Source organism: Hipposideros armiger, unplaced genomic scaffold, assembly GCF_001890085.2.
Source record: "Hipposideros armiger isolate ML-2016 unplaced genomic scaffold, ASM189008v1 scaffold_29, whole genome shotgun sequence".
Classification (NCBI taxonomy): Eukaryota; Metazoa; Chordata; class Mammalia; order Chiroptera; family Hipposideridae; genus Hipposideros; species Hipposideros armiger.
The window spans coordinates 5,686,278-5,702,998 of NW_017731379.1; the positions used below are offsets into that span (position 1 = coordinate 5,686,278).

At 37.2% G+C, this 16,721-nt stretch overlaps 1 protein-coding gene across 5 annotated transcripts in view; it reads left to right on the forward strand.

Annotated features, from left to right (window-relative positions):
- Positions 1–16,721, forward strand: part of AATF (apoptosis antagonizing transcription factor) — a 108,522-nt gene that overhangs the window by 35,892 nt on the left and 55,909 nt on the right. For all 5 annotated transcript variants that reach the window (XR_002123281.1, XM_019636783.1, XM_019636782.1 and 2 more), the window contains exons 5-8: positions 8,315–8,429; positions 9,597–9,798; positions 10,365–10,529; positions 11,747–11,830. Coding sequence is in view for 4 of the 5 variants with exons in the window: in XM_019636783.1 (XP_019492328.1) it covers positions 8,315–8,429; positions 9,597–9,798; positions 10,365–10,529; positions 11,747–11,830 (566 nt within the window). In the remaining variant the exon portion in view is untranslated. The remainder of the gene's footprint in view (positions 1–8,314; positions 8,430–9,596; positions 9,799–10,364; positions 10,530–11,746; positions 11,831–16,721) is intronic.

Sequence of the window (16,721 nt, forward strand, 5' to 3'; positions counted from 1 at the left end):
ATATATGGGATCCGAACCGGGGCCCTCTGGCATCCCAAGCGAGTTCTTAACCATCGCGCCACTCGGCCGGCCCCCCAATAAAATCTTAAAAAAAAAACACACAAAAACAAACACAAAAAAAGTATATGTCAATAAAAATACTAGGATGTCATTTTTATTCAGTTATTCATTCATCAACATGGAGTCCAACATTTGCCAACACCAAGCATACCAAGGTTCATAGTCCTTACCTCCCGGAGCTCATAGCAAGGTGTGGAGATAAGTAAATCACTTGTAAAGCATAAATCATTTAAGTGTTTGTTTTCTTGACATGAAAGCAACCTCTCAAAGTGTTTCATTTTGGGTTGGCTAATAAACAGTGCTTAGTCTTCTACTATTAAAAGAAACACACATAAAACAATCTTTTATTGTCTGAGTGTGTTTATCCATCTAAGTGGTGATAACTAAGTCTTCATGAGACCACATTGTAACATTCATAAGTTCTTAAATCTGGTAAGATGGCTTTGAGATTCTTAGGAGTAGGATGTACATCTTATAGTTGGTGTGTTATAAGGAAAAAGTTCACTTTGATTACTTTGCTTCTGTTAACAAAGGTTAGCTTGTGGAGGACACATAGTTATTGAAGTTAGCAGATATGTAGTCCACACTTTGTTTGCTTGTCAGCATTTAGATTTGGAAATGATAGTGTCATTAGATGTTCTGCCATGTGACTTAAGCATCATTTCTCTGCAACTAAAATATTTGTAGGGTACCTTTTGTGACTCAGGTGATGTGTTGGATGCTAGAGTGACAGGATGAGGTCTTTGCTCTCAAGCAGTTAACAACATAGTGAAATTAGACTCAGTGAAATCACATTCACAGTACAATATGGTAGTGTGTGTTTTGGTAGCAATGATAGATACTGAGAGAGGACTGATTAATTCTGCATGGGAATCCGCATTTTTGGAAAACTATTTACTGAATCCCCATTTTCAAAGGAGTTATTTTCAGACCTATACTCTATAGAGAATTTGGGCATTTGGTTAGGGAGAGTTTCACTACCTAAGAGGCTGTTTACTTAAAGGCTTTTTAATATGAAGGGATCAGACTATTTTATATGAAACAGGGTTACTTGGATTGTGGCTCTAATTTTATTTTTAATAAGTTTTCTTCCAAGTTTACTTTAAATTTTAATAGTATTTTAAATTATAAAAGTAATATATGCTTATAAAATATTCAGACAGTTCAAAAGTCTATCAAATAAAAAGGAGACTATCCTAACTCTCCCTGGGTAACTCCTGTTAGACAGTTTAAACAATTACTTGTAAATAAACTTGGATTTGAAGTACCTCGTATTCTGAGCATTTACCCTTTCTGTTTAAAGGGGAAAATAAATTTCCCTTTTTAGGGAAGTGCTCTGGAGCAATGGAGGTTGTCTAGGAACTGTGAAGTAGAAGGTAACTGTAGTGGATTTCGGGAAGTACATTGATCAGTTAGATTGCTGTGTCCTATAGGGCTTTTTAAGGATTTATTGACACACTTCATCAAGGTATTTGAGAGAGTATTCAGGGAAGCCTAAGAAATTCTGCAGTTCTTTTCCCTTCCTTATAAATTCATGCCTGGTCAGAAATTACAGCTTGAGTGGGATATCCCTCCACAGAACTCAAATGTACACTATCTATCATGTTACTTAGTGTGGCAGTAATGTAAAATGTTAAGGATTTTTTTCTTTTTGTTTCTTTCTGTGAGGGGCTCACCCAACATGTTTTATTGTATGTCTCTTCATGTCTCCCTTATTTCAACTTCCACTTACTCCTCCAATTCCCCACATCATTCTTTGAAGTGAAAAAAAATAAGTTTTGCCCACTGAGCCCTCTTTCTTGTTTGATTTAATATGTCCTGTGCTGAATGCTTCTTACAAAAACACTTTGCATTCAGAATTAGCCTATCAAACCTTTTCCTCCATAGACCCCTCCAGAGATCGCGTCTTCTAACGTGGAGCCCTTGGAGGTATGAAAACCCAAGGCCGCTTTTGGCTTAGCCGTCATGATTTTAGAATATAAGTCCCCAGCTCTGCCTTGAAAAATTACGTTGGTGGTTATTTTGTACCGTTAAAAAAAATCCTACTTTCGGTCCACAGAACCAGCCAACACACTGGGACAGAACTCTTTATACTATTTCATTTAAAATCACAATCCTCATAATAGCACATCCATATATCTACACCTGGGAATCAAAATATGCACACACCTGTATATGTGTATACATACATGGTTATATAAAAATTCTAGTTAGGCACACATTGGAAATGATAGCAACTCGTCCATATGGTTGGTGTTAAGGAATTTGTAACCTGCAATACTCTTCCTTACTGGTAACGCCATTCTGCTTAGGGAATATAGAACATGCCCAAACAGTAATACTGACAGAATTCGGAATTATGATACAGTGGAGCCTTCACGTAATTCTTTGTTGAAGAAGTTAGGGCCTAAATGTTAAGGCTTATTGTTATTCTGAGTTGATAATCTCTGCCTTGCTTTAATAATTTTTCCTCATGCCTGGGTAGCCCGCGAGTTGCACAATAATCACTCACACAGCTTTGTAATCAATGCCCAAAGTAATAGGATTCCTCTGGCCACCGGCAATTAATAAATTTGTGTCTTTTTTAAAACACTAGCAAGTCGGGCCTGAAATACGACTGACTGGCTCTCCTCATTTGCATATTTATTGCAGTGGAAAAATTCTTACCAGATGATTGATGCTGAGCCTGCCTCTTGAATTCCAAGCAGCACATTATTATGAAATGAAAAATGCCGGCCATACAGTTGATTAAAGTTGAAGACAGTGGAATCGGTGTTTTTTAAGATTGTGGGAGAATTAAAGGCATATTTTAATAGATGTTGACAAGAAGTGAACTAACAAAAGCAAAGCAAAGGATTTGCTTGAAAAGATTTAATCAAACGTCTTTCTTGGGGGATTAATTGCTGGGGATGACTAGTGCAAGTGGCAGGCTTGTGTGGATTTGAATGAAAAGTATTGTTCTCAGGCCAATATATTGTGTGTCATTTTGACCTATAGTTTAGCTCTAGTTCTAGAGTTACTTTTGAAGGAGAAAAAAAAAAACGCTCTTGTAATCTGTATATTCTAGTTCAATATATTTATCTGGGATAATAGGAATGTGGGAGTTTATGTATCCTTGTACATAAATAATTGTATGTTTGCATATTTATTTTAAAAATAACTGTATAGATATTTAAAAACTGATAAGGTTAGCTTTATTTTACTTTACACATTCACTCTTCCTGTTCCCCGTTTGTCCCCTTGCCAGAAGTTTTACGTATTGGTTTATAATCTAATTAATGAACTGTGTGCCCATGTCCAAACTTATTCTGCCTATAATTTTGTTTTTGTTGAACAGCCTAGATGAATCAGGGAAAAAAATAAAGCTGTTAGGTGAAAATGGTTTTTAGATTGGTGACATTTTATATATAGAATGCTTGCATATGGGTAGCATGTAAATGAATACTTAATATAGACTCTGAGTACTAGTTCAGCTCTAGCACTGTAGATCAGTATGAGCAGAGCTTAAGATTTTCACCATGGGAAAACGATTTTTGATAGTAATATTCTTTCTATTTCTATAGCATTTTAAAATTTGTAATATACCTTAATATATAAAAACATTTAGTTTTCACTTGCTTTCTGCGAGATAAACAGGCAAAGGATTATCTACATTTTATAGATGAGAAAATTGAGACTCAAAGAGATTTAAGTCTGTCCACTCATTGTAAAATGACTAGTTGGTGATAGTGTCAGTTAGAATACAGGGTTCCTGACCCTTAGTAAAGCACTCTTTCCATTTGTTCTCTACTTGGGAAATTAGTCCTAAAGCTGGTGCCCAGATGCTTAGGTTGAATTTTGGTAATAGGGTGAGGCATATGTCCTTAATCTCCTCTTAAAGGAAAGGCCTCTGGAAATGGACAATGTAGGACAAAATAAACATATATGTCCTTGACAATCTCCATTTGTTTTGTGACTACTGGCCAGGAGGGAGAGAGAAGAAAGTATATACATTTCTGCTGTTTTTCTTAACTTTTAACTCTAACAGTAATTGGGAGAAAAATTAGAGGTGAATTAGAAACTGTTTATTCCATTCTCTTTATTATTTATAAGGTTGAACAAATACAACTCAGCCCTATATGAGTGATAAGAGGGTTTGTTTTGTTTTTTGACCGGGAAGAACTCACTGTTGGATTTGAGCCTCTAGGAGAGTCTGTCCTCGCTCTCGTCAGCTGTGGCTTTGAGGAAGCCTACCACATCCAGCAAAGGGTTGCCCATTGTCTCCTCAGGTTTTACATAAAATCTTATTAGAAGGAAATGTGGCCCTGATATTGCAAAGAGATGAGAATTGGATTCTGTCTTCTAAATCTCTTTCTTTACAGGAAGCTGTCCATGTGTTGGCCACTGGTGACTTTACTTTCATAAACTTTTTTTTTTTTTTTTTTGGTGGTTAGAAGCACAGAATTGCAGATTTCATCTCTGGTAGGTCTCTTGACACTTTGATGCATGGTGGTGCTATCCCTGAATGGAGCTTAAATACTTCAGGGCTACTTTCTGACTGGGTGAAGGGGTGTATAAAATGAGAACATATGAGAGAGTATTAACAGAAAGGCACACTTTGATTTACTGATATTGGCTCTCTGCTTTCTTGTTGGATTGATAGGCTGTCTAATATATCTGCAATGGATTTTTTAAAACTTGACTTGAACAAAATAAAAGGGCTTGTATAGCTACTTGAAAGTGGCCCTTAAAAGTAGTAGTCTTTTCATTGGATGTTTTCACAATTCTTGGTTATGCTACATGTTAGAGTCAAATTATGACTTGCTTGTCGGGGACAAGCAGCTATAAACAGTACAGACTGCTTCGCAGCTTCTTCCCTGCCTGGGCCTTGATTTCATATTTTAGATCATGGACACATGGTACCTAGAGGAAGTAAGGGGCAGGCACTTGCTTTTCCTGTTCTTTTTAATTTTTTATTGTGGTAAAAAAACCCCAAATTTATTATCCTAATCATTTCTAAGTGTACAGTTCGATAGCGTTAAGTATAATCACATTGTTGTGCGACCAATCTTCAGAACTTTTTCATCTTGCAAAGCTAAAATTCTATACCTCTTTAAACAATTCCCCATTTCCCTCTCTCCCAATCCCTGGCAACCACTGTTCAACTCTCTGTTTCTATGAATCTGACTACTCTAGATACATCATGCAAGTGGAATGATACAGTATGTGCCTTTTTGTGATTGGCTTATTTCATTTAACATAATGTCATCGAGGTTCATCCATGTTGTATGTAGTATGTGTCAGAATTTCCTTCTTTTGAAAGGCTGAATGTATTCCATTTTCCTGTTCTTTTTGACTAGGTTCAAGATGGAAGGATTATAGATTATTTTGTCTGGATAAAGATGAACTAGGATGGTAGAATTATTTATTATATTCTGGTCTTGAGATCTTTTTAAGTGTTTTTTTAAAAATTGTGGTTAAGTATACATGACATAAAATTTACCATTTTAACGATTTTGAAGTGTACAAGTTCAGTATCATTAAGCACACTCACATTGTTATGCAACCATCACCACTATCCATCTCAAGAAGTTTTTCATCATCTCAAACTGAAATGGTATCCATTAAACAATAAGTTCCCATTGCCCACTCCCTTTAACTCCTGGCAACCACCATTCTACTTTCTAGTTCTATGACTTTGACTATTTTAGGTGACTTATATAAGTGGAATCATATAGCATATGTCCTTTTGCAACTGGCTTATTTCACTTAGCATAATATTTTCAAGGTTAGGTCTTGGGAATTTTGAAAACTACTTTGCAAATGCAAAATTGATTTGTGGTTTCACTTTGGAAAACATGGGCTCTATTTCTTAAGATACAGCCATTTCTAGAAAGAAGTTAAAAATAGCTGTTAATCCTTGCGTAGAACTTGAATGAGATGAGATTTCTGCATTTTCATGAGCTTCCTTCCCAGTATTAGTGTCTTTCCTATATTTTAAAGGTTCTTGCTTCCAAATACACTTTCAAAATCTAGCTACTTGGGATATCTCATATCAGTTCTCAGCTCTTTCCAAAGATGATCATTTGTGATAACCTAATAATATTTATAGTTGTCATTTGTATTCTTTGCTCATTTCTTTTAAAATTTTTCATATATTTATATAATTTTGCATTGTCATACTTATATGCTTAAAACATTCAGACTGGATAATTCTTGGTTTTAAAATTGTTATATTTTTATTCTTTTTTTTCCTTCTTGCCTATGTTTTCATCTTATTTATACTTAATCCATTTCCCAAAAGCTTACAGAAAAGATAATGCTGTATTTTTTCTTCTTCATGAGCATAACTTATTTACATATTTGGTGGAAATTTGTTTTGTTATTTTAAGATTCAGAGCAACAGGTTGAAAATCTTGGTTTGGAACACAAAGCATTAGAGATTTTTCAGGTAATATTATGTATTGCAGATCTTCTCATATGGCATGGATATGTACCAATTATAAAAGGATTAGAATATAGAATTTAGAAAAGATGTGATTAAGGGTCTTATGTTATTTTTTTATTTTTATTTATTTATTTTTTTTAGCTGAGCCATCCTGCTACCTGTTGGTAGCTCAGCGGCTGCTCAGCTCGGGCTGGACTCGAACCGCTGTTGCTCAGAGCTCAAACTCTTGAGCGAGCTCTTAACCAACTGAGCCATTCGGCCGGCCCCCGGGTCTTACGTTATTTTAAAGAAGGAACTTGTATTTATATAGTTTTATATGCAGACTATTTGAAGGAATTGGAAAGTAGTTATTGGGTCATTCAGTTCATTCTGATCAATCTGAAAAGGCTTTCTCAGCTAGGTTAACTCTTAGCCTTACTTTGAAATAGAATGCTCTAGTATGGTATATAAATGGAGAACTAGTCTAACTCATATGTTGATGTACCATTGATGAAACAGGTTGGGATGTAAAATAATGAGGAGGCTACTCATGCTGGGCAGGATAAAAGCAGAAAAGAAAGGCAAAGACTCATAAAAATTACTTAAACTGAAGTTTGTGTGGGCTGAAGTTAGTGTGGAATATAAAACAAAAATGAATGTAGGGATTGCTAAATGAAAGTAGGGTTGCTTGTGAGAAGATTACAGCTATTTAAAGGAAAGAGGGAAGGAGTGATCGAAGCATGGCCAGAGATCAGTGGAAAACTATTAATGATAAGAATGGAAAATACAAAATTTAGCAACTGATTGAATATATAGAATCAGAGCACCAAAATGTCAGTGATCTCCTATGAAAACACATTAAACAGAAAAGAGAAAATCAGACAAGGTAGAAATATTAGGAAGAAAAAGATCCTGTTGCTGACATGGTATATTTGAAGGAGTGATGGAGCGAAATCTGTGTGAAGATTTTCTTGGAGTTGCTAGAAATGTGAAAGCTTGATTATAGGAGAGACATCTGAGTGCTATCAACACATAAGTAGTGATGATCAGTGTCTAGTTAGCCCCGTTAGTAGATTAGGCTGATAAAGCAGGTAAGAGTTAAGTTCAGAAGGCCAGTTCTCATTCTGAAAGCTCTTAGCCACAGACTATATACTTAATCTTGACCAGCTTTATTACAAATGCATCCTATGTATGAGAAGATCCAGGTGAGAACATATTCTCAATGTGCAAATTTTTAATACACAGATCAGTACTGCAAATAGTAAGTCATTAACTTGGGTTTTCATATGTGAATAAGAACTTTCCATAAGGATATGTGTGGAGAGACTGAATGAATGATGTAGCAGCTCAAAGCAGAGGCAAATGAGATCTCCTGAGGGAAGGTAGTGGTGGTGGTGGTAGAGATCCTGGGACTAAATTGTGCTCGTTAGGAAAAGAGGAGGAATTGCTTAAAGAGTTGATTGATAGAGGGATAATCCAGGAGGTCAGTGGGTAACGTGTAGAAACTAACACCAAAGGAAACAAAATGATTGGTTATGATGACAGGCAGGGAAGGATTTCGTCAATCTTATTAAATTTAAGAACTCACAATTTATTGCAGACACTTTTCTAAGCACCTTGTACCTGTTACCTTGCTTGTTCCTCATAACAGCCCTGTGAGGCAGGCACTGTTATTATTTTCCTGTGGGAATTCTGTATTTCGGAGAGTTCTTTCTTAGTCCCTGTGTACTCTGTGCCCGCCCTTCCCACCCCCAGCCACAACTGCTCAGGAGCCATGAGTTATAGGCATTGCCTACTTCAGAGAATTGTAGATAATTAAGTGTTCCTTCTCTGTGCTTTATTTCCCAGGTCACAAGGCACTTAAAGCGTTGCTGAGGTCATTGGTAGACCTTCAGGAAGAGCTGCTTTTTCAGTACCCAGATACAAGGTATCTAGTAAGTGGAACAAAGGCCAAACCGGAAAGGTAAGGAATGCAACTATGGAGCTGCCTATTTGCTTTTCATCTGAATAGTTTCCCATCATTTATGAAAAAGCCAAATCCTTTCCAGGTGGATATCAGACTTAATGCTAGTAAAATAGAAAGAGCTGCTTTCATGTAACTGTTGGTGGCCAGGATGGCACAGAAATTGGGAATTAGTTATGCCTAGTTCTCTTTATGGCTTCAGCAAAAAGTCTTGCCTTCTCTTTAGAGCTATTGAAATTAGTAGATGAAAGCACATTTTAATACTGATGCTTAATGTTTATGAAGCACTTTGTGCCCATACCGTGGAATCGCTGGTCAGAACCATCTCCTTTTCAGTGAGGGAAGCAGCAGTTATTTTGAAGGGTGGAGAATTTCAGAAAACAGCAGAATAAACCTTTTTTCTTTACTGAAATTATCACATTTGATGAAGGGCCCCTCCCCCCTGGCCTTTATTTGAACCTGCTATATATGGTACCTGCTTACTGTTTTTTCCCTTGGGCTTATTCTTTGTTCCATTCTTTTATGCTGAATTAGTTGGAGGGATAAAAAGTAAACTCACATTTATTGAGCACCTACTATGTATTGAGGTTCGTAATCCAGTGAATGCAATTGGCTGTGTAGTTGGAGGTTGTATTACTTTCTCATGGCAGGCAGTTGCATATAGTATTGGGGTTTAACACTAATTCTGTTGCGTACCACCCTGAGTTTTCTTCACATTCAGCTTCTCTTCATTTGGTTCAACTAAGATTATTCAGCTTTCCTGAACAATTGGTTACAGGGAGACATTTTCCCTTATTGATTTGGGGATTAAGGTCATAACAGTATGATTATGTGTTTAATTTTTAACCCTCTTGTAATCAGTATAGGCCTGGTTCCTATGCATTTCTAATGTTTTTACAGCCTCATTTATTTTTACAGTTTGCTTGCCTTTTAAAAATATTTTGAAACCAGTTATTCTTCTATTTATTTGAAAAGTTACATGAGTTTTTGATTGACCTCATGAACATGCTTTTCAAACAACAAAAAAGCCATCCTCACATCTCTAGTGCTATTTAAAATGTTGACAGAATAGGGAAGGCCTAAATACTCTCGACTTCATGTGAGCCTAGCCTTTTATTTGGGGAATGTTTGTTTACATTGGACTTAGCGTTCTTACTGGTTTTCTAGTGAGGAAGAGATTTCTAGTGAAGACGAAGAGTTAGTAGAAAAGAAGAAGCAGCAGAGAATGGCCCCACCAAAACGGAAGCTGGAGATGGATGACTATCCCAGCTTCATGGCAAAGCGCTTTGCTGACTTTACAGTCTACAGGAACCGCACGCTTCAGAAGTGGCATGACAAAACCAAGCTGGCTTCTGGAAAACTGGGGAAGGCAAGTGTGTGTGTGTGTGTGTGTGTGTGTGTGTGTGTGTGTGTGTGTGTGTGTGTGTGTGTGTGTGTGTGTGTGTGTGTGTAACATAGGCTGCAGCAACCTGAAGCAGTTTTAAGAAATTGGAACTACAGCTCATTTATATGGGTGATGTCACAATGTAATGGTAATCAGTCATTTCCATAGAAAAATTTACTGAACGCCTACCAGTGGGGTTTAGAGCATTTAGACTTGGGATTTTAACTTTATTGGAAAGAATATTTGATACTAGAAATCGTGGCCTTGTAAGTGCTCCAGTGTTGGAAATACAAAATAAAAAATAGATTTTAAACAATTATTAAAAGAGCAGAAGTTAAGCTCTGGGTGTAGGAAAGAAATATGACCTACTTAAGACTAATTTTTTTTTCCCTTGAACAATTACAACGATTCACAAACAGTCTTTAACAGAAAGTCCCTCCTGAAAGGAGTGTTGTATGTTTCTTTGCTGACACAGAAATATAGAGAAACAAATGTAGCTGCCTTCAGCACAGACTGTCTGCATTATCTGACATTGGTTAATGTTGTTGCAGGGTTTTGGTGCCTTTGAACGCTCAATCTTGACACAGATCGATCATATTCTGATGGACAAAGAAAGATTACTTCGAAGGACACAGACCAAGCGCTCTGTTTACCGAGTTCTTGGCAAACCTGAACCAGTAGCGCAGCCTGTTCCAGAGAGTTTGCCAGGACAACCGGTAAGAACTCTGATGCCTGGTGATTATGGGGAGCAGTTTTTGTAAGGATGATTAACTGAAAAATCTAATCACCTACTTGTAGGTATTACTGTTGGTACAAGAAGTTAGTGAAACAAAGGGAAAAACACTACTTTAATAGATTGTTGAGAAACAGTATATGGGAGGACAAAGTTTTTAAAAAAATGAAGCAGTTCGATGCCTGGCCCGAGCTGAGCTGCCGCTAAGCTGCCAATAGGTAGCAGGATGGCTCAGCTTAAAAAAAAAAAGAAATGAAGCCATTATTAACTTGTGTGTAGTCTTTTTTTTTTTTTTTAAGATTTTTATTGGGGAATTGGGGGATGGGAACAGCGCTGGGGAATTGGGGGAAGGGGAACAGACAAGTTGCTGTCGTTTTGTTCTTCAGTCTAGTTGTGGAGGACGTTGCTTCACTGGCCCATGTTGGTATTATCATTGTGCTCTTTCCGGGTGAGGCAGTTGCTCGCTGGCCATTGGGCGGCTGCTCACCGCGGCTCACAAAAGCTCACGCCCGCTGCTGGCCAGCCCCACTGCAGCCCACACCGTCGCCGGTGACCCACGGCAGCCCAGTTCCAGGTGGAGTTGTTGTTCACCATCTTAGATCTTAGCTACAGAGGGAGCAGTGTCACTGGCCCTCATGTGGGATCCGAACCAGGGCCCTGCTGCTCAGAGCTGGCATCCCAAGACAACTCCCAACCAACGTGCCACTCAGCCGGGGACCGTGCTATAGGAAACATTTCAAAGCATTTATATTTTTGTATTTGTGTGAGCATATGGATAGATTTCTTGAAGTGGAAGTGTTAAAGAGAATACACATTTTAAATCCTGATGGATGTTGCCAAATTGCCTCCAAAAAGCCTGCCTTAATTTCCAATCCCACCAGCTATGTTTTCCAATACTGAATGTTGCCAGTTTGAGACGTGAAAAATGGTGTCTACTCATTTATATTTGCATGTATTTAATTAGAATGAGATTAAACATATTTTCAAATGATTTTTGACTATTTGTAATGGTTCTTTTTCTGTCAAATGCCTATTAATGATTTTGCCCATTTTTCAATTGGATTGTTTTTGTTCTTTAATTGTAAGATCTCTTTATATCTTAAGGAAAACAGTGCTTTGACTGTTATACACATTGTTCATGGTAGCTACATTACTTTGATAACCTCAATAGTATTCACTCTTTCCTTCTTATTGATACAGGAGATCCTTCCTCAAGCCCCTGCCAATGCCCATCTGAAGGACTTGGATGAAGAAATCTTTGATGATGATGACTTTTACCACCAGGTATGATTTTTACACGCTTGTTACAGATCAGGTTTTAGTATTTTAAAACAGCTGATAGAATTCTCTGACCAAAAGGTAGCTTACTTTATAAGGATAAAGTTAGGAAGTTAAAATTCCTGTGTTCAGAATTGCCCTACTGTGTAGTTCTAGATCTGTTACTTTTCTTCTGTCTTACATTTCTCCTTTTGAAATGGAAATAGCTATAGCTACTTTGTTAGTTGTTGCAGAGTGCAAATTCTCTGTAAAACAGTTTCAACTTCCTTGCTTCAGGTGGGTTATTCTTTCGTAGCCATTTTTATAATGGAGGATTATTTGTTATTTGGTTTTTGTCCTATTACTATTGTATCAGGATATGGAGCTAAAGGGCTGGGATCCCCAAGTTCTTGGATTTCACTTCTGGTTCTATTACCTATTAAGTCTCTTGTCTTTAATTTATTTTTGTGCCTGTTCAAATCAGTTAAACATGTACTGAGATTGTCTGCTACTGTGGATTATAATAATATTGTAGTGCTTTGAAGACAGAAAGAATTGGTAGAAGTTGGAATATGGTTTCGTTCTCAATACTATCTCTTCACAAACATCCCCCAGTTCTTTTCCTGACGTTATTATCTCTTGGTATGCCATTCTTTTTAATGATGCTGGTGACTGTTAAGGTAGACTAAACATTTGAGCTAATCTAAAGCACTAAAATAATTTCCTATAATCCTGAGTCTCTTGGTAAGTCATACTTCTTAATGAAATGTTCTTTAGGATGTATCCTTTGTAGCTCTGGAGAATTGAGGATGTTGTTCAGCAGTGACATACCAGTTTTTGTTGAGCCATTATTTATCAAGATAAATTTATTTTTCTCTGATGAATTTTTAGTGTGTTAACTTTTGCCAAAGATATTGCAACTGCTTGTTAAAGGTTTAGCCACAACAGCTGTACTATGTATATGGAATACGAAGGAAGGAACTTAAGAAAATTACACTGGAAGCCAGTAGAACAAGTGATTCTGTATTGCGGATACCTCTGGTTTTGCCCTGAAAAGGGAAAGAAAGTTTCTATTAATCTTTCTATTCACTCTGTGATGTTCAATAAAATTATTGCGATAGTCTTAAAAGTAATGATGAGAGGGTATAGGAAAGAGGATTGGTGGGGCCTCAGGTGTTCCTAGTCAGAGGTCCTGATTCTTTTTTCCTTTTCTTATTATATCCATTTGTCAGAAGAGTAAGGAACTCTATTTTGTTCTAGATTGTCTAAGGAAGTCCCTGATATGGGATATTAATACTGTATAATTGTGTGAGATCATGGGAGACAATAAAAAATGTTCCAGTCTTCATTAATTGAAGTGTACATTGTTTGATAGGAAGTATATCATAAATTAAATAGGCTTAATAAAATAAACTGAAATTACTGGGGAGAAGTTGCTTCCACGGGCAATCCTCAGTCTGAAAGATTTTTTTTTTTTTTTTTGGCCTGGAGGTCGGTTTAAAAAGAAATAGCATTACTTGATTGGCCCTTCATCCCAATTAATAATTTTAACTTCGATAAATTCTGATTTCAGAGTTATGACTAGTCACATCTTAGCTTTTCCCCTTGCTGGTTAATTGGGGTGCTGGGGTTAATCTAAATTAAAACTTAAACTAATAGAGGTCAGCAAGGCAGCTGAAACACCTGAGTGAAACAAATGGGGCTGCCAGGCGCAACTTTATCTTGGCTGTTTCCCAAGAGGGAAGTGGCAGCAAATTGGAGTTGTTTCAGCCTTCTGTAAAGGTGAATGATGGGTGACACTTGTTAATGTACAGCATCTCCGGAAGCATTCCAGATTGCTTTGCTGCTGTACCAACTGCTGCCATCCATACACAGTCAGTAGGAGCTGGACCAGTTGCCAACATCTGGCAGCACAGCAAGGAATGGGTGCAAGTCTTGAAACCCCGCAGATTCTAAATATGGTGCTTAGAACTGTGCAGGCTTTAATCACTTACCACTCTTTGGCAGCAGGCTACGACAGCTTATCCTAGCCTCGTACATCACATCCCGACATCTGCTGAGCCGCAAGGCAGCTGCACATTCATTTTCCTTTCTTGCCTTTTCTCTTTGCCTCCTATTCCTCTTCTTCCCACTCCCCCCCCCCCTTCAGTTTTCCTCCCCTCCCCAATATGCTTCTTGGGAGAGATGATCTGTAAAGATTACTGCTTCATTGTGTGCAAGTAATTGTGGTGATGCCAGGCCCTTGACAGACACAAGGTAGCACCTGTTCTGCTGACCTGGTTAATTTCTTCTGTTGAGTGGGATTTGCCAGAGATTGGAGCTGAAGCCAATTCAATGATAAGACTAAAGCAAATGGCTGTATGTTTTCTGTCACCTCCCAATTAAATTGGCTTCATAAAGTGCTTTCGTTTATTTGTCAGGGTAGTAAGCCTGAGCTAAGTGTTGCATTCAAAAGTGGTACAATGTATTACAATGGGCTTATGAGTTTTCATTTGTGTGTTTTTTTTTAATGTGGTCATATGAAAGAAAGAGCTGAGTGGTGAATGTAATACATTTCACCTTTTTTTTTTTTTTAAACCATACTTGAAGCCAGAATCTTTGGGTCCGTGTTTTGTAAGGAAGAGATTATAGCCACATTGAATTTTAATGTTTCATTGTAGAGGTTTAAAGGCTTACTTGGTTAATTCAGGTGTCACGAGGCTGTGTAAATGCCCTAACTACTGAGAATGATGTTCAGGGTCAGAACGCCCCCTCCCCCCACACACACACACACACTCACTCACTCACACTCTCTTTGTTTCATATTGGACCTTAAGGTATAATTTTTAAAAAGTCTGTATTTAATAAAAGTACATGTATATATGTATGTATGTATGTGTGTGTGTATACATGTACATACGGGGGGGCACTGAAGAGTATCAGATATCATAAGTAATCATATCATTTTTGAGCTGAAAAGACCCTCATAAGAAACTGATTCCGTGAGAAGTAACTTCCTGAAAGTTATATAGTACAGTAATACCTTGGTTTGCGAGCATAATTCGTTCCGGAAACAAACTACTCATAATTGCAAGACATTGCTCGTTTGCCACATTAAAATGTATTAGAAATGTTTGCTCGTCTTACCGAACACTCGCAAACCAAGTTACTCACAATCCAAGGTTTTACTGTAGGTGTCAGTTCTAGTACTTGATCTCAAGACTTCTTAGACCAAGTCCTATTCTTTCCATATCTTTATTTCTTAAATATTTCACTCTTGAGCTATCAAAAGACTTCATTATAGTGTTATAGGTTTCAGTTTGTAAATGAATGTTTCATTTTCTTAGAACTAGAAGAAATATTATGTTTTAGAAAGTAATTTTTTTTCTTGAAAGACAAATATACTCTTGTTTCTTAACAATTCTAATGAAAAAATTAGCTTGATAGTTGTGTTACTGGTTTGTTTGGAAACCAGAATTGCCGAAAGCTTGAAGTATACCCAGTGGTAAAGATTTTATGAGGGAAACTGTTCATCTGATGCAAACATTGCAGAGTTACTCCCAAATGGAATTAGTTTGCATTTGGCCTATTTCTTGTCAAAGCTCATTCCTAAAGACGATTTCACAAAACGTGAAGGTTGAAAATGACCATGAAGGATGAGCCATTCAGAAATGTTTTCAGTTATCTGTTTTTCATTTTCATGATCCTGTTTGCTACTTTTTAACAGTAATTGTTTTTTGTTGTCTATATCACCATTTAAGGTTTTTCTTTTGTTTTGGTTTGCTTTTTTTACACCATCCGTTCAACTTTGACTTGATATACCTGAGTTCTTAAAGAATTGAGGGAAGACTAACATTTTCTGAGCACTGGTTATATGCCAGCTCCTGGACTAATTAGATAGGCACTCAACATACAGCTTTATTTAATCCTCACAAGATCCCCATATTGAGATATGACTGCACTTCATTGTAACCTATGGAAAGTGACTGGTTTTATTCTTCTCATATCTCAGACCTCATACTAGTTTCTTGCCACCTCATGAGGTATTTTGTTCTGAAAGGACTAATTGAGCTTAGATATTGACAGATCGATACCTGGATTTCTAAGGGTTCATTAGGATTTTGTATGTTGCTTCTAGCTGTGTTTAGTTTTGATCTGGTTTGTCCTGTCACTTTGAATTTAACCAGGAGTGTCTAGAGAAAGGCATAATAGGTTTCGCTCTTTTGATGACCACTTTGATGGGTTAAATTTCTCCTTTCATTTGCCATCAGGACATGTCTATAACTGACCTTGCCACATACTGGACTTTTGTATCCAAGACATTTGATAATGCCATAAACAAGTAATTACTAATTTGGTAAACTATTAAAAGTTGATGATGTTAAGAAATAGAGAAGAGACAAGCTTTCTGATAAGATGGTTTGCCTTAATTAAATTGGTGAGTGATTAATATGGACAGTTGATGTCTTGGTTTTAATTGTATGCATTTAGATCTTAGTGTGAATAAGAGATGCCTGAAGCCATTCCTGTGATTAATGGTAATACAATGGGACATCCTTACTTTTGGCATGTATCTTTCCAGTGGTCCAGTTGATGGTTAATAATATGTTTTAAAGTTTGATTTGAACCTGCTTCTTTTAATTAGTTGTTGGAAAAGAGATACCTTCTGTTCAGAATAGTATTTTATATTTAGTTTTACTTTAAAATGTTGCTATTATTTGAAATGTGAATAGTGTTTCTTTTTAAAGATTTTACTGGGGAATTGGGGGAGGGGAACAGCATTGGGGAACTGAGGAAGGGGAACAGACAAGTTTCTGTTCTTTTGTTCTTCAGTCTAGTTGTGGAGGACGTCGCTTCACTGGCCCATGTTGGTATTGTGATCATTGTGCTCTTCCCGGGTGAGGCAGCAGGGGCTGCAGCCTATGCCATCGCTGGTGAC